The following is a 24,019-nucleotide window of genomic DNA, read 5'->3' as shown; positions in this document are numbered from 1 at the left end:
CTTCTCTCCCTCCCTCCTTCCCTCCCTCCCTCCCTTTGTCTCTCTCATCCTGGGATGGGATTGTTTCATTTGGGAAAAGTTGTACTTCATTGAAACTCAACCACGCTGCAAATGTGATATACATGTTTTGTTTGTATCAAAGTTATAGAGGGGGAAGAGTTTCAGACATTAATGGAAGCATGAAGAGTTTGAAGGTGACATTTCATGATGGCACCAGGTCCATGTGGCTCATATGTTCAGATATTTTTTAATAACAACAAACGATAATCTGCATACTGGAGTAAATCTGAAGGTGCGCACAAATGTGACATAAAAGATGAAAAAAGAGAACAGATTTATTTTCATTTTCAGTGGGGTTTTGTAAAGAAAGGAGTTATTTACATTGAGTTTATAAATATTCCAAAAGCCAAATTTTGGCAATATAGGTTTCTTGTCTTCATTGCTGCGTAAAATGCGCACAGACGTCCCCGCTGATGCTCGTCCCCTGAAACCATTAAGTTGATTTGTTTTGAAGGATAAAAGTGGAATAAGACCCTGCATCACTTAAAACAGATCTGCGTTCCCTATAATTCAATCGCGTATTAATGAAATCCAAACCCGCCACAAATGACTCGGCGACGCATTCTCACAGGCTGCGTGATGGAGAGCTCAGGCGCAAAAGGACGCAAAAGTCTCAATAAAGAAGATCCGCCGGGGGTGAGGAGATTATCAGACACGTCTGCGCGGCGTGCAGTCGGTGCGTGAAGTGATGCGTTTTCTCGTCTTCCACGTTTGAGCTGAAACGTGAACTTGTTTGACATGTTTTAAGACGGCCCCCACTTCGCCCTCCGATGAAGGAGGGACTGCCCCATCAACACGCACGAGTCCTCTGGTTTGCGCGCAGGACCTCCCCAAAAAGTTTGGGCATATAAAAGCCAAGCTAAGTCATTTGTTTAGGCAGTAGGGAGTTTCTGCTAGGGTCTGGATTGGAGTTACGCACAGACCGGACCCTACCCTGTATGAGTGGTGTCTGAGGAGAAAAAGAGGATTCCCCTTTCCGCAAAGAATCTACATGTCTAATATTTAGACATGTTCAGCTTTGTGGATATCCGGCTAGCGCTGTTGCTCTGCGCAACAGTGCTTTTGGCGAGAGGTCAAGGCGAGGATGATAGTAAGTATCACTTTCCAAACATTGATTTGAGTTGCTTCTTTTTCTTTTTTTTCTTCTTTTTTTCGCCTGGACGGTGGCGCCCTCAGGACGTGGATAGCCCTCAAGGATGCTGAGCAGTGTGCAGGAACTGATCGTCCTCAGTGGGATACAGGACTCCAGAGCGCACAGATGGGGGAAGTTGTTACGCAGTGAGGCGTTTTGTTGGGTCTTTTTGGAGATCTGGACGCGAAATAGGAATCTATAGACTGGATTTCCCTCTCCCCCTTAATGCTGTGCTCCTCTCACTGGCGTGCAGATACACGCTCAGTGTGCGTCCTCCTGCCCAGGACTGCAAACCCGAGGGGCGCAGCGCGCCGCAGATGCGCAATGACACGACACTGAGTCCCGCACAGGAAAAAAGAAATCTTATTGTGATGAGATCCAGTCTGGGCTGTGTCGCTATATGACCTGGGAATCAGGTTTTACTTTGGCTTGGATTAATTAATAACTGTAAATAATAAATAAATTGAAAAAAGGTTTCCCCCTCTATCCAAAATATTGTTCCAAAGTCCAAAAGTTTTTTTTCCTCAACAGTTCGACCAAATCTCCCTATTAAAAGTGCAGACAGGAGTCCTTTGGGTAATTAAACCAAACGAATCCAGATGCCATCAGTCGTTTTAGGGTCAAACTTTCGTGCAGAACATGCTTCCAGAGGATTTTTCTGCAGAAATGAACTTTTTCCCCCCTTTAAGCATTTAGAAATCTGGATTTGTTCAAATGGAAAAAACAAAGACCATGGAAAAATTGCTGAGGACTGACGTCGACAGTGGAGCGGTCTAGACGCCAATTAATCACCACATCTGTGAGGGCGCGGAAGGCCTCGTGTTACAGGTCACCAGCGCCGCCATGTGGCGAGTTGCTGGAACTGCACCCTGAGACCAGGGTCCTCCCACTCCACCAACTGTAGCACTGACGCAAAGTCAGTTTCCACTCACACTGTTTGAATGGAATTAATCCAAGAATCAGCAGCAGGCTGTGTGTAAATACAATAAATATGAAGTCATATCTTAGCAGCAGGGCTGTAAAGCGTTTTATGTCACATGTGTGTCAGAACCAGATCAATTTCAGTTCCTTTAACTGCCATTACAAAGCACATGCCTCAGTATTTAAACACCAGATTTCCTCCCGGTTTGTTTTTGGCTCATTGACATGAAGAATCATCCATAAGGCCGAGCGCAGCCACTCCCTGCATGTCAGTATCACTTCATCAAGGCCAGATGTGACAAGAAAACATCAACACTTCCTTCATTTTCAGCGTCTGCTATCAGAATCCTGAAACTCACAGCGGTTTGTTTGTCTCCCCTCAGGCCCATTTGGCAGCTGCACATTAGATGGACAGTTGTACAACGACAAGGACGTGTGGAAACCAGAGCCATGCCAGATCTGCGTGTGCGACAGCGGGACCGTCATGTGCGATGAAGTGATCTGCGAGGACACGTCCGACTGCGCCGACCCCATCATCCCCGATGGAGAGTGCTGCCCTATCTGCCCCGACACCGACACCCCCGATGATGGTACTGCCCCCTTCCACTTCTCTGCCTTGCAGTTAGACGTGTACCGATTCCGTCCCGCCTCCCCTCCTCCGTCTGGCCATTCACAAGTGGACTCCGGGCCCCTCCACCCGTCCGATTGAGGATTTTTAATCTGAAAAAGAATCGCTTCGGATTACACTCTTTTTTTAAAGAAAGAAAATGGATTATCCCTGCTCTTTGGCAAAGTTTGAAAATATGAATTTATTTTGCGTTTCAGCTGTTCCATCTATCACATGTCCAGAGAACGCTCTCTATTCCAGTTTTTCCTCCATGTTTTATTGCAAATATCATTAATCTCTTGGATTACACTGAACGAAGTAGTTTGACTTTTGCAAAACTTGCAGATGACTCAGATTGTGTTTCTTGAGATGTTCCTGACGTGTTCTTCTCTTTTGGTTCCGTAGAAACCGTGATGCCACCCACTGAGGAGGTACTTTCCATTATCGATCATTCAGACATGATATCATGCTTACATTTAGGTTCATTCAGATTCATGTGCTCACCCACTTTTCTTCTGTCTGTCCATAGCCCATTGAGGGAGGTCCTGGTGAGAAGGGAGACAGGGTAGGTTTCACTTCACTAAAGTATTCTTTCTGTCCTTCGATGCAAATGAAACTTTGTTTTTATAGTTTTAGTTATTTGTACTGAGATCCAAGCTTTAAAGGCTTAAAATCAGATACACTGTTGCAACTAAAGACAAATTGTGGCACCGCGGTTTTCCCTGCATGCTTTAGATTCTGTTTCATTGGATTATTATCATGAGGACCTCAGATTTCACTTTACTGTTAGAAATGTAGAAATATTCTCCACTTGCCGAGCGAGCTCCTGCAGATTAACCTTGAGGTGATGACGCTGATGTAAATATCGTCGATGACCTTTGATAATTAGGTCACAGGGTCAGGAGGTCATAGAGAGTTCAAAGGTCACTGACCTTTTTTCCCCCCATGATAAACAACAACGTTTTAACTGGACAGAGATAAACAGCATAACTCGACATTTTCCTCTATAATTTAAAGCGTGTTGCTCTTTCTGTGTCCCTGTATATAAATGTCATTTATGGTTGTGTTTGTGTTTGTGTTTGTGACCTTTGGGAGGATTTCTGACCTCATCTGAATAATTTCTCATGAGCTTCGCTGACCGGCAGTCTGACCTTCCCCTCAGGGTCCCGTCGGTCCTCCTGGCAATGACGGATTCCCCGGACAGCCCGGCCTGCCCGGACCTCCCGGCCCCCCTGGCCCCCCTGGCCTTGGCGGAGTGAGTATCATCACGTCAGGTCACCCGGGAGGTCAAAGTTCAAACACGTCTCCGATCAGACTGTTCGATGGGGACCCGGTTAACGTGCACATTTTAGAGACAGACGAGCAGGAAGCGAATGGTTTCACGTGCTGAATGTTTCAGATCAGTCACTCCAGGCGGGATTTCAGCTTCATGACCTCTGACCTCTGAGTCCTGCTCTCTTCTCTCTGCAGAACTTCTCTCCTCAGATGAGCTACACTGACCACTCCAAGGCCAGCGGCCCCCCAGTCCCCGGCCCAATGGTAGGAAAGCCTCCCTCTGTCACACCTCCGTTTGATAATGATGCAAAAACAAAATGGATGAAACTGAAACGCCGTCCTGTGCCTTCACCTCCAGGGTCCCATGGGTCCTCGTGGTCCTCCTGGACCCTCTGGCCCCAGCGTAAGTCCTCCTCTTCACCAAAAACCCTCTAACAAATGTTTTATGAATGCACTGAGAGATGCTGGATTGACCCTCCTCTCTTGCCGTCTCTCAGGGTCCTCAGGGATTCACCGGACCCCCTGGAGAGCCCGGCGAGCCCGGCGCTGCAGTAAGTAAAGCTATTGTCCTCTGAACGTGTGTTCCGAGCGAAGACGATCTTCAAATAAGAGTCAAATCTCAGCTCGTTTACAAGAATGGAGCTCAGACCTGAGCTCGGTTCTGAAGCTCTGATTTGAAGTCTGGACTTTTTCAGTTAGAAATCCCTTCCGGCAGGAAGTGCTCTCCGGCCTACTTCCTGTTGGAGTCACTGACCCAGAAACGCACCTTCACCTCCCCTCCTCTTTGCCCTCAGCTCATGTTCAGTACTTGCCTCTGCTGGTCGACATGAAATCGCCGCTGACTGATTTCGTTGTCGCTGTTTTCAGGGTCCCATGGGTTCTCGCGGTCCCTCCGGCCCCCCCGGAAAGAACGGAGACGATGTGAGTGATTTATAGATGATTAGCTGTACGGCGAGCGGCGGACGCCGCTGTACGACCAGACGGAGCTTTGTTGTGTGACGTAGCTTATTGTCTGGGTCTTCCCTTCCGCAGGGTGAGCCCGGCAAACCCGGCCGCCCCGGTGAGCGCGGAGCTGCTGGCCCTCAGGTGAGTGTCGTCACGGCGACGGGGAGCAAATGTCCTCTCTGTTAACCTTTGATTTGACGACTGTCCCCCCCCTCCCCCGACGCACAGGGAGCTCGTGGATTCCCAGGAACCCCCGGACTGCCCGGCATCAAGGGACACAGAGTAAGTCTGTCAGACCTCCTGGAAGCCGGCCGCCGGCCGCCAGCCTCCTGCCAAGGCGCCACTGAGCCCGGCCGTTTCGTTTACAGGGTTTCAGCGGTCTGGACGGAGCCAAGGGAGACGCCGGACCTGCTGGCCCCAAGGTAACGCCAGAGCCTTCAGCTCTACGCCGGCTTCAGCGTCTGTCCTCCGCCAGCTGACGTCTTTCTCCCTTCTGTCTCCGTCTGCAGGGAGAGAGCGGCGTCTCCGGTGAGAACGGCGTTCCTGGAGCGATGGTAGGTTTGAAGCCTCTGAGCCGGTCGTCCTTCACGGCGAGGACAGCGTGAGACGTGTCCCACAGCTGAGGTTCGTCTCGTGTCTTCCAGGGCGCTCGCGGTCTTCCCGGTGAGAGAGGCCGCCCCGGACCTCCCGGCCCATCCGTAAGCACCGCCGCCCCGCCTCTCTACCCCCCCGTCGTGTCAGGTGTGCAGGTGTGTGACGTGACGTCTGTCCTCTCCGCAGGGAGCCCGCGGTAACGACGGTAACACCGGTGCTGCTGGTCCTCCTGTGAGTATCCCAGAAGTCCTGGTTCCTGATGCTCTCAGGCCAAACCTCCCCAGACAGGCTCTGTCTCTCCAGCTCTGCTAAACATGTCTGTCTGTCCTGCAGGGACCCACTGGACCCGCTGGACCCCCCGGATTCCCCGGTGGTGCTGGTGCTAAGGTGAGCCACTCACTTCATCAACCTCAAGTCATCGTCACTCTCAGCCAATCACGACTCAATTACCACAGTCACCTCTGAGCCACTGAGCCGACTGTCCCCGCGGCCTCAGTGGCTTCGTGGTGATCACATGATCACACGGTGAACTTTAAGGAGGAGTTTAGAGTTTGAAGGACGGATCTCAGTGCGACTGATCCGACCTGAGTGACCTCCAGCCGCCAGATGGCACCAGGAGGCGCCTAATCAGTCTGATTCTCCATTATTGCAAACCGAAAGTGCTTTTAACATGAGCGTTCCATGTACATGAGCATGCACGTTGCACATGCACGCTCATATGCAAAATATAAACACTGTTTCATATGAAGGAAACAATTAGATTAAAGAAGAGAACAGAAAAGTGATGGTATGTAATGAACACATAAAAAAATGGTTAAAATCGAATATAGAAATGTTTGGATCAAATATTGCGTATTTACAATGTAATCTCTATAAAACCACAGCAAAAACAGGTCAAATATACTGGAAAATCTGATTAAATGGCGAAAGTCAAACAAATGACAAAAGTTATGGAATAAAAGAGAAGATAGAAGTTAAATATCAGTGATTGTACCGTTAATCTGGTTTCCGAGCTGTGCTCTGCTGGCTCTGCGTCTTTTCTGTGTCTTCCTGCTGCAACACGTCTTCATGAAGCTCTGCAGGAAACCAGTCAGTCCATTCAGGTTGAAACCATGTGGCCTTCCAGAGGTGAAACATCTGCACTAATGCAGCTCATCCCACAGACTCCTGATTTATTTCACTGAAATAAAGGAAAAACAAACAATTATGAACTATTTCATCTCTGTCTGCAGACCTCTAAAGGCCAACAGAGTTTGTAAAGTAAAACTGCGTAATCGATCATTTCCATCCTGGGGTTTTGTTTCTGTACATTTGAAGACTTTCTGGAATCATTTATAATAATCCTGTGAGTCCCAGAAAACCCTGCAGAACCTTCCTGATTCTGCAGAACTCGAACTGCTCTAGAACTCTAACCACGGTTTAGAACCGTCCCTGAATCTGTCATGAACGGCAGAATCTCACGAGGCGAAGAACCGTCACGCGTTCTGGAAACCTTTGAGCTGCGGAATTCTCACATATTCTAAAACCACAGCAGGATTTGCGACACCCGAATTCTTGAAATCGCTCATAAACCAGAACTTGGATCATTCCTACAACTCCGACAGAAAAACGAGATCTAGAACTTTAATTAAATAAATCTGGCTCTCTCAGGAACTCTCTGACCTGTGCAGCTTCTAGAACTCCTCTAAAACCCTGACCTGTGAAGAGACGGTCTTCACTTCATTCAGACTAAATCAAGCAGTCAGGATTATGAACCATGAACTGAACTGCAGGCCTCGTCTCGTCATAACGGAGACACTGTAAGCATCGACCGATATGGCTTTTTTAGGGCCGATGCCGATTATCGGTACTTAGGGAAACCGATAACCGATACGTCGAACCGATATTCACAGCCCAGAGTAGTGACTTCAGGCAGGGAGAGAGAGAGAGAGAGAGAGAGAGAGAGAGAGAGAGAGAGACGGCTGTATATATGATCCAAACAGCACATTTTTAAATTATTTTATTTTATCGGCTATCGGTGGAAAAAAAGTCCAATGCCGATTATTAGAAAAATGCCCAACATCGGCCGATATTATCGGCCAGGCCGATAACTGGTCGATCCTTAGGAAACATGACTGGAGGTTCTGCTCCGGCCGGGTTTGGACTCGGCCCTCCTGACCTTTAACCCCCCCACAGGGAGAGACCGGTCCCGCTGGAGGCCGTGGATCTGAGGGACCCCAGGGAGCCCGTGGTGAGCCCGGTAACCCCGGACCTGCTGGAGCTGCCGGACCTGCTGTGAGTTTTACCGACTTCCTGTTCCTCTGTTTTTATTTTTGAATCATGTTTCTACGAGCGTTGACCTCTTGACCTCCACTCTCAACAGGGCGCTCCTGGATCTGACGGTTCTGCTGGTGCTAAGGGATCTCCTGTAAGTATCATCCATGTTGTCTGCATCCGTTCCGCTCTGACCCGGTTCTGTCCGTCCTCTAAACACGCCGACGCTTCGTCCCGCAGGGCGCCGCCGGTATCGCCGGCGCTCCCGGTTTCCCCGGTGCTCGCGGTCCTGCTGGAGCTCAGGGAGCCGTCGGTGCTCCTGGTGCTAAGGGTAACAACGTGAGTACGCCTCCGGTCGGGTGAACCTGGTCGCTGCGGAGATCCGGGACGAACTGACGGAACGTTTCTGCCCACAGGGAGACATCGGTGCCCCTGGTCCTAAGGGAGAGCCTGGTGCCAAGGGAGAGCCCGTAAGTGTCGGAACACCTCGGTCTCTGTAGAACCAGAACCAGGACTTGACTGGGTCTTTGGGTTCCAGGGCCCCGCTGGAGTTCAGGGACTTCCTGGCCCCTCTGGCGAGGAGGGAAAGCGAGGAGCTCGTGGTGAGCCTGGCGGCGGCGGACCCCGTGGACCCCCCGGAGAGCGCGTAGGCCACTTTCTTTTTCCCTCTTGAACGTCACTCCTCGGATTAATCGATATATTGAGTTGCTGGGTGAATTCCCGGGGGACTGACCGGTTGGGGTGTCCGTCTCTCTGGCAGGGCGCCCCCGGTGCTCGCGGGTTCCCCGGTGCTGACGGAGGTGCTGGAGGCAAGGTGAGCTCATCGATACGCTGAATTCACTCTCATTCGGCTCAGAAAACCTGCTTAAAACTTTTCCGACCGAACGGATGGATGTAAGTCCTGATTCCAGAAGAGCTGCAGGAGCCAGAACTGCCACGAGATCCAACATGAATTCAGTTTTCTACCTACTTCCTGTTTATTCCTTTGGTTTTTCAGACAGTTTTTTTTATTTAATACCAAAATTTAAAGAGATTTTAGCCTCGATGAGGGTGTCTAGGAATTCACTGAAGAGCAAAAATTAATAAAAAATTTAAATTTATTTATTTTTATTAATATTTTTTTATGTTATATTTATTTATATATATGTATATATAATTTATATATTTATTTATATTTATTTTATGTTTTATATTTTTATTTATTTATTTATTTATTATAAATAAAAATTTTAATTAAAGCAAAACTTCCTGTTTGTGTCCAGGAGCAAGTTTTGAAATTAATTTAACTAAAAATGTACTTAGGAATTTAAGGAAGCAGCTTTTAGCCGCTCTGAACGGTAGTTCCATCCCGTTAAAGGTGCCTGAGAGCAAGGCATTGAACTCTCCTGCTGCTCAATAACCAGATATGTCAGCGATCGCCGTGGCGTCGCCGTTTCTCCTGACTGTTCTCCATTCGGCCCGCAGGGAGCCCCCGGTGAGCGCGGTGCCCCCGGACCTCTGGGACCCCAAGGATCCACTGGCGAGGCCGGTGTTCCAGGCGCCCCCGGTGCACCTGGATCCAAGGTGAGTGCGAGCTCAGATCCGCCGGTGGAGGCGAGCCTGCTGTGTTTCCTGGACTCATGAGGTCCGGTGTCCCTGCAGGGAGTGACCGGCAGCCCCGGAAGCCCCGGAGCCGACGGCAAAGCCGGACCTGCTGTGAGTACGATTCTCTATCTACACACAAACCGGGGGGGCGAGCGTCAAGACCGGACGGACTCTATCGATACATCTGATGACTGTTTAGGGCGCTACTGGACAAGATGGCCGCCCCGGACCCCCTGGACCCGCCGGATCCAGAGGACAGCCCGGAGTGATGGGATTCCCCGGATCAAAGGGAGCTGCTGTGAGTCACACAGATTTAACCCTTTACGCTCAACGACATGGAAATCCAGCATTTTCCCCAAGTCAGTTTAACCAAAGATATGTCTGACATGCAATCAGACGTTTATCAGTGCTGTCATTTTTCTCATATTTTCATGATTATTTTAATATTCTAACACTGGTTTTGAAAAAGACAGGAGGGAATGGAAAGGTTATCTGCCTTCAATCAAGCAAAGCAGAGGATTAGGACTTTTAATTTGATAAAAATATAAATGCAAAAACTTATATTTTTCACTCTCATTCAGTTTCTGTTTTATCCTCTGAGCCTGTATATTTACCCCCCCCCCCCTTTTTTTTTAAAAAAAACTGTCATTGTACTTTTAAGATATTCAGTAAATTAATAATAAATGATAGATGTTGAAAGCCAGAAGTGATCTGTGAAAACTGACATTTTTAACCCATTCATAGCAAAAACCGTCCATAAACTAAGTTAAAGTGGACATATTGAGGATCAGTTTGTAAAGAAGATTGATTTTGTTATAAAAACTGAAGACAGCGATAAAGAAAAGTCTCTTTTCGAGCAGATTGACGTGCGGATGCCTGATTTTTAAAAAATTTTTGTTCAGGGTGAGGGTGGAAAGCCCGGTGAGAGAGGACCTGCTGGAGCTGTCGGCGCTGTCGTAAGTACCCCTTCACTTTCACATCTTAAAGATGAATACTGAGGATGAAGATGATGATGATGATGAAGATGATGATGATGATGATGATGATGATGATGTTGCTCACAGGGCGCTCCTGGTAAAGACGGAGATGTTGGCGCTCCTGGACCTTCTGGCCCTGCCGTACGTATCCCACAAGTCTGAGAAACGTCCCGACCCCTCGGGGGGACGCGCGCCGTAGCTTTCTCATCACTCCTGTTTCTGTTCAGGGAGCCGCTGGAGAGAAGGGAGAGCAGGGACCTGCCGGTCCTCCCGGATTCCAGGTATACTGCAGTTTTTTCTCTATTTTCTTCAAATTTTCTTCTATATTTGTTGCCGAATCTTTAATCTTTAATCTTTTTCCTCGAATCGGTGTGCAGGGTCCTCCCGGACCCCAAGGTGCTACTGGCGAGACTGGCAAGCCCGGTGAGCAGGTATGAACTGGAGACAGATCGTCCGAATCTGAGCAGTAGATTAAAGAAACACCCGTCATCTCACCGTCTCTCCCTCTGGTCAGGGCGTTCCTGGAGAGGTTGGACCCAGCGGCCCGTCTGGACCCAGAGTGAGTCTCCGAAGCTTTTCCAGCCTGGTTTTAAAAAAGAACAAAAAACAGTGTTCCGTGAGTGATGCGACGTTCCGTCTCCCGTTCAGGGTGAGAGAGGATTCCCCGGCGAGCGCGGAGCTCCCGGCGCCGTCGGCCCAGCTGGAGCCCGTGGTGCCCCCGGAGCCTCCGGCAACGATGGAGCCAAGGTCAGTGCAGTAAAATCCCACTGATCCCATCCAGACACGCTGAAAACACATCCAAGACAAGACTCGCAAACCAGATTCCATTCAGGCTCCTTAAATCCAACTTAATTCTACAAAGTGGAAGAGAAGTAACCTCCAATACCGGGAGATTTTGTTGCAAACGAGACTTTTCTGGAGTATTTTCAGGGTTTGATATTTCATGATTCGTAACACATTTAGTGGAAAGTCAGTCATTCGGGGTTAGGGTTAGGGTCGGCTCCGAAATACAATCCACATCGAGTGAAGCGGATCCACTCGGGCGTTTACATGACGCATTTACAATCCCGCGCCGCCATATAAGCGGATTATACGGGTCCATGTAAACGTGCCTCCCGACTCTCTTCTTCACATACATCCACTCCCCTTTTTGACTCTTTAGTGGCACAAGGAAGAACATGAAGTCTCCACACAGACAAGATCCAGAGCTTTGGATTCCAGTGCTGAACACTGCTCCACTGTGACACTTCCTAACTGAAGAGTCGTCCCAGTACAAGACCGGATTAACTGTCCGTCGCTGTAAATGAGAACACTTTACTTGAAGCACCCGGTACAACACATTATAAGTAGTTATAAACACTCATAAACGATCACAGCTTTGTGATCATTTATGAGTGTTTATAACTGCAGTTATACAGAGCTATAATGTACTTATGTGTTCTACAGGGGGCTTCAAGTAAAGTGTTACCGAGAAGAGTTCTGCTGAAAGACTCACTGTTCCTGGACGATGATGATGATGATGATGATGATGATGATGATGATGATGAAGCTTTGTGGATCTTGTGCAGGGAGAGCCCGGCGCCGCTGGAGCCCCCGGTGGTGTCGGAGCCCCCGGCATGCAGGGACTGCCCGGTGAGCGTGGAGCTGGCGGTCTGCCCGGACTCAAGGGAGAGAGAGTGAGTTTGTCTTTTAACGTTTTCCCTCAGTGACACTCAGTGGAAAGTAAAAAAAAAAAAAAAAAAAAAACTGACCAGAAACTCTTCAAAACCTTCACCTAGGGCGATGGTGGAGCCAAGGGAGGCGATGGTGCCCCCGGCAAAGACGGCGTTCGTGGTCTGACTGGTGCTATTGGACCCCCCGGACCTCCTGGTGCTCAGGGTGAGAAGGTAAGAACAGAGGAAGTTCTGCGGGTTCGTTAACCCGTGGGAAACCGTTGATGATCCGACCCCTCCGTCTCTGCTTGATTTGATTTATTTTATTTTTATTTCATTCATTGAAATAAAACAAAAGGTGAATGCAGCATACTTGCGTCTACATACTTCAGCACAGATAAGATGAATGAAAAGTGTCAGAAAGAAGCAAAAGCTTGTCATGGCTGCCCCTTATCAATTCAGAGTCCTGTACACTTCCCGTGTGCGCGCTGCATACGATACATAACAACGAAACAAGCTGTCTTCATACAACACAAATTTCAAAGTTGTCCTACATGGCGCTCTGTATCTATTCATCAAACCGAGTTTCACACTCTTTTTAAAAGAATGGATGGATTTTGAGGTTTTGATTTCACACTCGAGGCTGTCCCACAGATTAACACCCTGGACTGAGACACACCTTTCCTTTAGTTTGGTTCTAAACTTTGGTTTACAAAAAAAAAAAAAAAAAAAAAAATCAGTTCCTCTTAAATTATACTTACTTTCCCTCTTTTTGAATCTATTTTGCAGGTTTTCTGGTAATATTTTCTGGTGAGCTTTATACGTACATTTGAGAACGTTAAATTCAACCAGTTCATTAAATTTTAATGTTCTTAATTGTATAAAAATTGGATTTGTATGAGCTCTGCATCCACTTCCATTTACAACACGAAGAGCGCGTTTCTGTAAAATGCAAATTGGATCAGTATAGGTTTTACATGCATTTCCCCACACTTCTATACAATAAGTCAAATGTGGAATAATTAAGGAATTCTACAACAGTAACAAAGCATTCTTATTGAGAGACTCTTTAACCTCGTGTAGCACAGCAATAGTTCGGGATCATTTTGTTTTAGCATGTTCTATGTGTGATTTCCATGTTAAATGTTCATCAATTAAAACACCTAAAAACTTGCTTTCATGCACTCGTTCGATCTCTAACCCTTGAATAGAAAGTCTTGCACCAATATCTTAATCCTTACCTGCTCTGCCGCTGCTTTCAGGGCGAGGGCGGCGCTGTCGGAGTCGCCGGACCCACCGGACCCCGCGGTGCCCCTGTGAGTCCTCCACCAAACAAAGCACCTGCAACACAAACCGATCCAGACCAGGCGGGTTATGCAGGTTTTCATTAAACACGTCCGTGTCTCCGACAGGGCGAGCGAGGAGAGAGCGGACCCCCCGGACCTGCTGGATTTGCCGGACCTGCTGTAAGAACCCTGAAGACTTAAGACCTTCCAGAGAGGCTGGAGCTTCCACTGAGGAACATTTCGTCTTGTCTCCGTGATCTCAGGGTGCTGATGGTCAGCCCGGTGCCAAGGGAGAGACTGGTGACACTGGACCCAAGGGAGACGCTGGTGCTCCCGGACCTGCTGGACCCGTTGGAGCTGCTGGTCCTCAGGTAGATGGTCCCACATGTTCATGTACAGAGCTTTTAGTTAGTTATTACACAAAACTGTGTACGATTGATGAAATTTCTGTGGACAGGGACCTGCTGGTCCTCCCGGAGCCAAAGGTGCTCGTGGTGGTGCTGGATCTCCTGTAAGTATCCCGAATCCAGGAGTATTTTCCTCTGATCCCTTTTAAAATTCACTCCTCTGAACTGTTTGGATGTTCTTGTGTGATTCTGTAGGGTGCTACTGGTTTCCCTGGACCTGCTGGTAGAGTTGGACCCCCTGGCCCCTCTGTGAGTACCAGGACCTGTGTGACAACCCCCCCCCCCCCCCCCCCCCCTCCCCCCCCGGCCGCTCGTCCTGAACGCTGCTTTAACTCCCTTCAACCTGTCCAGGGCCCTGCTGGACCTCCCGGACCCATCGGACCCGTCGGTAAAGACGGCGCCCGCGGAGCTCGTGGTGAGACCGGTGCTGCCGGTCGCCCCGGTGAGGCTGGTGCCGTTGGCCTGGCCGGACCCCCTGGAGAGAAGGGATCTCCTGGTTCTGATGGATCCCCTGTGAGTTTTTTTTTTTTTTTTTAATGTTTCAGAAAACGTCCTTTGAGACTCTTTCTCTGTAGCTAACTGTCCATGCTAACTGACTGCCGTGTCCTGCTCTGCAGGGTGCCTCTGGTATCCCCGGACCCCAAGGTATTGCTGGACAGCGTGGTGTGGTCGGTCTCCCCGGACAGCGTGGAGAACGTGGTTTCACTGGTCTGCCTGGACCTGGAGTGAGTATCTCGTTCAGACACTCACAGTGCTAGCAATTATGGATCGATTCTTGATTCACCTGCTAAAAGACAAGCGACCTTCCATCAGGGCGAGCCTGGAAAGCAGGGCGCTCCTGGAGTTGTTGGCGAGCGTGGACCCCCTGGACCCGCTGGACCCCCTGGACTGTCTGGTGCTCCTGGAGAGGCTGGTCGTGAGGTACGAGCTCTCGCTCTGACTCTTGTCCATCCATCCACTATCTGAGATGAATCCAGCGTTCGCTGATAATCCACTGGTAATCCACTGGTAATCTCTGATGACTGATCCCCATGGCTCTCCCACAGGGATCCCAGGGTCACGATGGTGCCCCCGGTCGCGACGGAGCTACTGGACCCAAGGTGGACATCTTCTTACTTGACTTAATGCATCATATCAACTTCAAATTTCACCAGATTTAGACTCTTCAAAACGACCCGCTGTAATCTCGCTCCTGTAGGGAGACCGTGGTGAGAGCGGCGTGGCTGGACCCCCTGGATCTCCTGGTGCTCCTGGAGCCCCCGGTGCTGTTGGCCCCTCAGGAAAGACTGGTGACCGTGGAGAGTCTGTAAGTCTCCTTTTCCCTAAGTTTAATCAGTCCGAATTACTCAACGTTTGTAACTTCTGAGGGTAATTTTTAACCTTTTCTGACCTCGTAGGGTCCCGCCGGTCCTGCTGGTTCTACTGGCCCCGCTGGTCAGCGTGGTCCTGCTGTGAGTTTACTCTTCACTCGAGGACAGACTGTTGTCTGATCACAGGAGACATGACCCTTGACCTTTCGCTACCTGTCCTCAGGGCCCTGCTGGAGCTAAGGGAGACAGAGGAGAGGCTGGCGAGGCTGGAGACAGAGGCCACAAGGGACACAGAGGATTCACCGGCATGCAGGGTCTGCCCGGACCTGCCGTGAGTAGCACCTTCACAAACATCCTGTAAGCAGGATGTCGTTTGCAACTGAATACCTGGATCATATGGTTTTTCTTTAGTGTTTGGTGTGACATGAAAGATGCACAGTTGAGTTCATTGCCAGACGTCCAGAGGCTAATCACACTCCACATGGAAGGGATCTGAAATGCTGTGAAACACAGTACGGAACAATGTCACCTGTCTTCCTCCAGGGATCTGCTGGAGAGCGAGGACCTGCTGGTGCCAACGGACCTGCTGGACCCAGAGTAAGGACACCTCTTACTATCTGCTGCTTTGAACAGACCCAAAGAGACCTTTCCAGAACCCTTCCTGGTCAGACCTGACTCCAGGCATTAGAGGATGACTTGATGGAGACCATGACTGGAGCCTCACCAGCTGTTTTCCTTCAAGTGGCCGTTTGTCTTCTCCACAGGGACCTTCTGGATCTAACGGCTCCCCTGGTAAGGACGGCATGAATGGCCTGCCCGGACCCATCGGACCCCCTGGACCTCGCGGTCGCAATGGAGACATGGGACCTGCTGTAAGTCACACAACCAAATCTTGATTTTCTCCTCCCGCACTTCACTTTGAGGTAGACTGTGTTTTTTTAAAAACTGCCCGTGTTTGAAATCAGGGACCTCCTGGACCTCCTGGACCCCCTGGAATCCCCGGCGCCCCCGGAAGCGGATTCGATTTCGTCAGCCAGCCTCTCCAGGAGAAGGCCCCCGATCCCCTGCGCGGAGGCTACCGCGCCGACGAGCCCAGCATGATGCGCGACCGCGACAACGAGGTCGACAGCACCCTCAAGACCCTGACCCAGAAGGTGGAGAAGATCCGCAGCCCCGACGGCAGCGAGAAGAGCCCCATCCGCATGTGCCGCGACCTGAAGATGAGCCACCCCAAGTGGAAGAGCGGTGCGTACGGAGCCCGGTTCTCCAGAGGGCAGACGTGACCCAACGACGAGCTGATCCCATCCATTTCTTGCGTTACAGGCCTGTACTGGGTCGACCCCAACCAGGGCTCTCGTCTGGACGCCATCCAGGCCCACTGCAACATGGAGACTGGTGAGACTTGCATCTACCCCACCGAGTCCGTCCCAATGAAGAACTGGTACCTCAGCAAGAACTCCAGAGAGAAGAAGCACGTCTGGTTCAGCGAGTCCATGACCGGTGGATTCCAGGTGAGGAGGCAGCGAGGAGACGGAAACCGGGTTTTCCTGCTTCGCTCTCGCCATTTAGTGACGATTTCCACATTTTCCTCCCCTCCGTCCCGCAGTTCCAGTATGGCAGCACCGCAGCCGATCCTGAGGACGTCAACATCCAGATGACCTTCATGCGCCTGATGTCCAACCAGGCCTCTCAGAACGTCACATACCACTGCAAGAACAGCATTGCCTACATGGACTCTGCCACCGGCAACCTGAAGAAGGCCCTGCTGCTCCAGGGCTCCAACGACGTCGAGATCAGAGCCGAGGGCAACAGCCGCTTCACGTACATCGTCAGTGAGGATGGCTGCACGGTGAGTCGCCCGCATTCAGAGACCCCGATACCATCCGGCGCCACTTCCACCGAGCGGTCTCTAAACTTTACCCCTGTTGCTTCCCTCCACAGTCACACACTGGCTCATGGGGCAAGACAGTCCTGGGCGTCAAGACATCAAAAACATCCCGCCTTCCCATCATTGATATTGCTCCTATGGATGTTGGTGCACCTGATCAGGAATTTGGCGTCGAAGTTGGCCCTGTTTGCTTCTTGTAAAAATGAAAGAAATATGGACATGACATTGTTGTTTTTTTTTCTAGCAGTCATCTCTAAACCTTTTTTTCTATGCATTCAAAACTCATTCGGCTGCCATTGGTCCACATGCTTAAAACCACTCTACTGAAGACGGTGTTTGAGACGTTTCTGGGACTGCAACTTCGACCGAAACCAACCACAAGGACACTTTAAAAAGAATCTATTGTTTCCACTGGCAACAAGAAAATAATATATACTTGTGTAAAATTTCCCCCGGAGATTGAGAAACAAAAAGATCTGCTCACGCAATGAAACACAGGTGACTCTGACCGTTTTTCCACCACTGCAGAAGGACATTGAAAACAACAAGTGATATGTACCATTTTTCTGGTGTTAAATAAATTGTAAAAAGTGTGAAGTGTCTTCTTGTTCTAAATTCATTAAAGAAGAAAGAAAAGAAAAAAAAAAACACCTGAACATTGGTCAGACGATGCAAAGACCCGACAAAGAAGCTCACCTTCATTGCAAAATGTGATGGCTACCTCATAACAACATGTCGAAACCAACAAAAACGGTCTATTATGACAAAGTTCACATGAATTGGGGGAAATTTAAAACATTCAAAGGTGCTATTTACCAGTTCGAAAAGGTCCATTTGGTGTTTGATGGTGAAACATTCATTGTCATACTGTAATTTTTGCCACTAATGCCTGCAGAACCTTTGGTGCTACTCAATTGACTCCATGTCTTGTTGTCTATGCAGTGCAATTGTTTTCTTTCTTTAGTGCTGGTTTGATGACGGAGGTGATCACTGCAGATGTTATGCATGCAATCATGTCTTTTGTAGATAAAAGCAAGTGACTCTGGTTCAATATCGGTTCCCTGCCCGTTTGTTCAGTGTTCATCCTTCTGTCTGTTTGCCCCTGTGGAAAAAAAAAACAAAACAAACTCCTCTTCACTAAAAGAAAAAAAGAACAGCACACATCTCCCACTCTGTTGTTTATGTTGTTTGTTGATGTCTTTTCGCGAAGGGTTTCTTAAAAAAGAATTTGAAGCAGACCCACTTTCATGGTTTAAAAGAGAGATTCTGTACTTATTTTGTACATGTATAATAAATCAAGATGTTTTTAATTATTTTGGGTGCTGAAATAAAGCATGTGAAGTGGTCTACTCAGTGGCAGAGTTTTCACTGTCCTGTTTTGCAACTGTTGTGAAACTTTCATTACTCAGGAAATTTCCATTGAAGCTGCATGTTACCATTTTTCTTTTAAATGAAAAACGAGAGCAAAGCTTCTGACAATCTGACTTACTCCACACATTTTGTTTTTCAAGCATGCATTTAGGAATCAACTGTTCCACAACAGTTGCACTGAACGTTTCAGTGAAAGCAGCAGTGAAAACAAGGCCAAAGCTGGAGAATCATTGTAGGGTTCCTTTACAAATTACACTGATAACACTATGAAATGTGCACAGAAAAAAAAAAAAGATGAAAACTGGTCCTACTACACCTATTACATTGAAAAATAGGCACCAAGATCAGTTTGTGGCACTAGACTGTTCAGCACCGCCCCCTTGTGGACACGTTTTATAACAACATTTATCCGTAGATCTTGGATTTTAAAGTAAAACATAAAAAAATATTCCTTGCTGTGATTGGGAAGGCCTGGGTGTAGGCCCTGGCCTGCAGGAGGAATCTAGAGAAAATCCACAAGACCTCAGGAAGAACATGCAAACTTATAAAAAAAAAAAAAAAAACCCAGACCTTTAAAAAAAAGATTGTGATAAAATCAGAGAACTGCTTTGGGGTCAAAGCATAAAGTCCATGTCACAGGTAAAGGGGAAAAAACTGCACTTTGTTACTCTACTTCAGTAGATTTTCTTTTATCTGTTCTTATCTTTTTTATGATTTTTACTGTGTGAAGAAAAGTGTCTGTACTAGTGTCTTCATGTTCTTTAAACTGGCTTGTTTTTTGTTTTTTTAACTTGATTTAGCGTTGCAGAAGTTAACAAAGCCAGGAGTGAAGAAACGGAGACTTAAATGAGAGCCTTCACAGATTCTTTGGTTGTGAACATTATTATTTGAGATGAAAGACAAAAGAAAACAGAGTTTCAAAGACGAGTGTGAGACAGAGCACACTATAAAGGAAATCCAAACACATCTCGTCTCACTGCAGATACAAACTGAATTCCACTCCGTGAATCCATCGCTGCTCCCGCTTCCTGACCGTGGCCAAAGCCGTGGTGCAGGTGTGTCCTCCGTCCGGTTTACCTGGGCAGCGTGTCGCTGTAGGGGTCACTGTGGAGAACAGAACACACCATCAGGTCTGAGCCTGTGTGTCAAACCTACGGCCTGCGGCCCAGAAATTGATCGCCACAGAGTCCAGTCGGGCCCGCGAGATGAAATCTGTGATGGACACGTGAGGCTTACTGCTGGGCCAGGATGAGGGGGATGCTGGGACTGTCCGACTGCAGCGGCGACGCCCGCTGCCCGGTGCGGCTGTTGAACATGGGCAGCGTGGAGAGCGGCGGCGGGACGCCGCGGTTCGCCGCCATTCCCCGCAGCTCATCCGTGTTCCCGTGGATGGTCTGGTGGTGGTACAGCTGAATCCTGGAAACGGGAAAGATTAGTTTCATAATTTGTTGGTTATGTTCTTTATTAAAAATAAAGCATCCAGCAGCTCCGTGTACTCACTGGTCCGTTCTTGCGTTCCGTTTTGCACTGGAAAAAGAAACAAAACAAAACAAACAGACTCAGATTTACTGCTCAGCTGGATCAACGCGGCGCACTGCTGCCCTGATACCCACAGTCCCTCCCGTCTGCCGAACATGATGTAGGCCAGCAGCAGGCACAGCACGACGGCCAGGATCAGCGGCACGATCACCGTCACCATGTAGTCCGGGAAGTAGTCCCTGCTGGGGGGGGACTCCGGGGGGCTGAAGTCCTCTCCGGCCTCCAAAATCCCCGAGCCCACCGTGGGAGCAGGCGGCTCCGGCTCCCGCTGGGTCAGGTCGATCTGACGGCGAGAGAGAGAGAGAAACCATCGATCGGTTTGATCCAGACTTTGAAATGGAGGAGAAGGCGGCTCTGCAGCGCGGCTCACCAGCTCCGTGCTGCACCAGGTGATACAGTTGCTGGGAATGTTGCAGAAGTTGCATTCTCCGGGGACCTTGACCTTTGACCCGGCCGCACACTGCCTCTGGTGCTCTGGAGTCAAGACGCTCAGCAGACACTCGGAGAAGTACTCCTCGGACCCCACCTTCACGTACACACTGACACACACACACACACACACACACACACACACTTACGGCCCAGCTGCTGACCCTGCATGAAGCAGACACACACACACACACACACACACACACACTGTTTACCCCTCAAAGTGCCCCGCCAGAGGAAGAGGGACTCTGCCGCCGCGGTCCAGAGCGTTGGACATGTTGACTATCTCCAGGGCTTCAGTGTCCCACAGCTTCTGCAGGTCCTGCTTGATCTCGTCCTGGACAGGAGGGGGCAGCACCTTCTCGATCTCCCGCAGCTGGATGAAGAACTCGGCCTGATAAGGCAGCATCTTCTCTGGAGAGACATGATCCGGCTGGTTACCTGCAGCACAGCCTCACAGCTGGCTCCGCTCAGCTCTCACTGTACCTGCGGTGATTTTGAGCACCAGGATGTGTCTGGCTGTCTCATAGCTGCGTTTGTTCACGGCAAAGATCTGTGAAAGAAAAGAAAGAATCACACACAGCTCATGCTTATTCGTGCATTTTCAAGGAAATTCACTGATCTAATAGAAATGGTGTTACCCATGTCTACTGCATTTAACAGAATGGAGCAAACTATAATTAAATGTGCAATTTAAAGAAAAATGTACTGAATAATTTATAACATTGAACTGCATGCCAACAGACTTACTAAATGTGTTTTTTTTCATATTATCTTACAATCTAACAATAAGAAGGATATGAACATTAGCAATGTGACTCTTCTCATTTCAAAAACGTATTTTAGGTTTCCAAGGGAATTACATTTACTCTGTAAAACAATGTGGTATTTTTCTTTTCCCCCCCAAAAAAATTGTTTTTGCAATTTCTTACACCTTCAGGTTGCACTGTGTAAATCACAGTACGAAGTTTCTGCTTCAAATGAAGCAAAACAAACACAAATGAAACTTGCTCCTTGTCAAAATGAGTGTTGATCTGGATTAAATTAAACAGGGATAAAAGATCAGGATAATAAGGAAACAATCAGAAGTGAAGAATGTTCAGAACTGCAGAATCAATCCCCACGCCTCCAAAACAGAAAAAAAAACAAAAAACAAAAAAACAATCAGTTGGTAAATTTCCAAATTCAAACCAAGGGGTAAAGTAGAATAAAATGAGTTTGGATATCATTCAACAAACTTTTATATATATTTTTTTTTACTTTTTGGAGACATTTATTAAAATTTAATTTTTAGAAAAGAAAATCCTCTCAATTTTTTTTTTTAACTTTTCATTTTTATTTTTTACTTTTTGTCCTGACTGCTGACTTTTGTTTCAAATATTATATTTTTCAGGATTAATCCTGTGTTTTTGTCTTTTTCTTCTGTCCATATTTCAGGTTTCTGGAAGGTTTTTAATTCATGCATTAACTGTGATTAAGTGACCGTAATTAACACACGTCACACAAGAGAAAGAACGTCCGCATCAGGCGGTGACCCACCTCGATGACGCTCTTTCCGGGAGACGTTGGCGTGCCGTACAGGAAGCCGTTGTCGTAGGGATGGCGCTGGGTGAAGCGCAGCCACTCTGGCAGGTCGGGGAAACCCTGCTGGTTGCACTTAAAAGTCATGGGGTCGTCGTACAGGAACCCAGCTGGAAGAAAATCCAAGAGACATTATCAAAACCATCAGAATGTGTTCTTTGCCTTCCCCCAGGGGCGTCCAACTCACCGTAAAGTTTTGACAGAGGCTCAAAGTCATTCTGGAAAGTCTCTCTCATCAGCTCGTACGTGAAAAACTTCCCCACAGGAATGGTGAACTTGATCTCTGCATTGGCCCCAAACAAGCTGGCAGCACAAACTGCAGGAGGAAACCCAGCAGATGAAGTGAAAGAACAGCAGGCAGAGTCTCAAATCTGACAAGAAGGTCCCTCAACACACGGCCGGTTGTTTTAATCTGAAATCAACCAGAAAAGTTTGGCCTCAGTCATGCGGGCCTTATCGATCGAATAGAACATCCACCGACGGCTGTCAGACCGATTCAATCTGGATCATTTCAGCAGCAAACTTGCCTGTTAAGAAGAAGAGCCCGCTCCCGCAGCCTGCCATCTTGTTTGGGCCTGTGATTGACGCGACCAAGTGGCGAGAGGCTGTCACGGTTATTTTTACCTCTCTCACCCAATAACATCCGGACTGGTGGCCCAGTCTGGGAATTCATGCTCTCTCAGCTGATCGGACAGAAATGAAAGCAGTGAAAATCTACTCCAGTGCAACTACTGTCTAAGCTGATGATTTTAAAATAATTTAACTGTATTGTCAACATCAGCTTTCAGATTCAATTTATCTGAGTAAAATATCCACGTTTAAAGGACTTTTCTCAGGAAAACACACATTCGCACTGACAGGTAATTTCAGAATCGCTCATTCACCCCAACACCTTTCTGGAATGTTGAAAATTAGAGTATCCAGAGACGCACAGGGAGAACATGCAAGCTCACAGGAAGGCCCCAATCCTGGACTGCAGGGGTTTGAGTTTGGATTGTAACTGTGTGTTTGTCCAGCCTCCATTCATGGTTTAATTATTTTAATGCTTGGATAAACAAAATGGAACCATATAAGGGCATTCTTAAATGTTTGAAATGAATAGATCTGATTAACCATATCTGGTCACATCTTGCAAACCATAAGTCATACAGTCAGACACGACTTGGTAAAGAGCACTTCACCATGAATTTTAGAAAGATCATATGATGGTGTTTGTGTTTTTGTTTGCGATTTAATGAAATGTACCTTTTTCTCCACTCTTAGCTCAACTGGAGGTGTTTATATGCAAATGGAGCTCACAATAAAATGACAAGGCCAGACTAATCCTTTGCACCTTGCTCAGGCCTGATCTGCTCGTCCTTCAGTATAAACCTCTGGTACGAGGAGGAGACAGCCAGCACCGAGGCAGGGTGAGGCGCTCCGCCCTCCGCGGCTGCAGCAGCTGTGACCTTGCAGACGGAGCCCGGCCTGTGGGTTCAGGCTGACCTCCTCAAAAAGGGAAATGCTTTGTCTACTTTCTAATCTTCACAGTCTGTACATGAGATGCAGAAGCAGGAAGTTGCTACAGTAGCCCGTGAGGAGCGGAAGTGTCTTATTGGTCGGCGGGGTTTGACGTCATTAGGCGCCGCTGGGTCCTCGAGCCCGCCGTGTATCCACAGCTTAGTCCTCACTCAATGGATTATATTTTTTACATTAACATTTATTGTTATCAGTACAGCCCTACGGGAGGTGGCTAGAGCTGCATAAATAAATAAATAAATAAATAAATAAATAAATAAATAAATAAATGTGATATTCCTTTTGACTTTTGAGAAAAAAAACAGTTAAAGATCACACACACACACACACACACACACACACACACACACACACACACACACACACACTTGTGAACAGAATGCTAGTTATAGATTGTTTCAAGCAATATTAACATTCTCTCCAGGCCGCATGACATGCTTGATGGAGTTGATGCCATTTCTTCTCCCGTTTTCAAGCTGATTTCTTTAATTTCAGGAGTTTTCCATGACACCATGGAGCTACCCTCCTCTGAAATAAAGCTTTTTTTCTTTTGCTTCTTTTGCAAGTGAGGCTGCTGCATCATCTACAACAAACCCAACAGCTGCTCTACACTGGATCCATCCACTGACGGAATTCAAACTTCTTTTATGGATTATTGTCTGACAGACCTCTCAGGATATTGTAATTTCT

General features: G+C 48.0%; 2 protein-coding genes across 2 annotated transcripts; one reads left to right on the top strand and one right to left on the bottom strand.

Moving 5' to 3' along the window:
• The first annotated feature begins 938 nt into the window (after window positions 1–938).
• Window positions 939–18,238, top strand: col1a1b (collagen, type I, alpha 1b). Its single transcript, XM_030097912.1, has 51 exons — window positions 939–1,150; window positions 2,497–2,703; window positions 3,126–3,151; window positions 3,250–3,285; window positions 3,883–3,975; window positions 4,191–4,259; window positions 4,354–4,398; window positions 4,493–4,546; window positions 4,863–4,916; window positions 5,028–5,081; window positions 5,169–5,222; window positions 5,309–5,362; window positions 5,450–5,494; window positions 5,585–5,638; window positions 5,721–5,765; window positions 5,868–5,921; window positions 7,710–7,808; window positions 7,897–7,941; window positions 8,028–8,126; window positions 8,204–8,257; window positions 8,326–8,433; window positions 8,548–8,601; window positions 9,252–9,350; window positions 9,429–9,482; window positions 9,571–9,669; window positions 10,274–10,327; window positions 10,436–10,489; window positions 10,576–10,629; window positions 10,726–10,779; window positions 10,863–10,907; window positions 10,997–11,095; window positions 11,917–12,024; window positions 12,127–12,234; window positions 13,263–13,316; window positions 13,413–13,466; window positions 13,550–13,657; window positions 13,744–13,797; window positions 13,889–13,942; window positions 14,045–14,206; window positions 14,311–14,418; window positions 14,507–14,614; window positions 14,740–14,793; window positions 14,892–14,999; window positions 15,091–15,144; window positions 15,227–15,334; window positions 15,547–15,600; window positions 15,768–15,875; window positions 15,969–16,248; window positions 16,327–16,514; window positions 16,610–16,852; window positions 16,945–18,238. The coding sequence occupies exons 1-51, from the start codon at window positions 1,069–1,071 to the stop codon at window positions 17,089–17,091; spliced, it is 4,359 nt and encodes a 1,452-aa protein (XP_029953772.1). The 5' UTR covers window positions 939–1,068; the 3' UTR covers window positions 17,092–18,238.
• Window positions 18,239–19,140: 902 nt separating this feature from the next.
• On the bottom strand, window positions 19,141–23,271 carry sgca (sarcoglycan, alpha). The gene is made up of 12 exons (XM_030098046.1): window positions 23,057–23,271; window positions 22,339–22,494; window positions 21,999–22,127; window positions 21,770–21,921; window positions 20,717–20,783; window positions 20,446–20,644; window positions 20,172–20,340; window positions 19,876–20,084; window positions 19,763–19,789; window positions 19,499–19,678; window positions 19,340–19,366; window positions 19,141–19,290 (listed from the first exon to the last, which is right to left on the bottom strand). The coding sequence occupies exons 2-12, from the start codon at window positions 22,373–22,375 to the stop codon at window positions 19,236–19,238; spliced, it is 1,251 nt and encodes a 416-aa protein (XP_029953906.1). The 5' UTR covers window positions 22,376–22,494; window positions 23,057–23,271; the 3' UTR covers window positions 19,141–19,235.
• Between the last annotated feature and the right edge of the window lie 748 nt (window positions 23,272–24,019).

Source organism: Salarias fasciatus, chromosome 8, assembly GCF_902148845.1.
Source record: "Salarias fasciatus chromosome 8, fSalaFa1.1, whole genome shotgun sequence".
NCBI classification, from domain to species: domain Eukaryota; kingdom Metazoa; phylum Chordata; class Actinopteri; order Blenniiformes; family Blenniidae; genus Salarias; species Salarias fasciatus.
The sequence above is the reverse complement of the archived record's forward strand: the minus strand, read 5'-3'. Positions and strand labels throughout refer to the sequence as shown.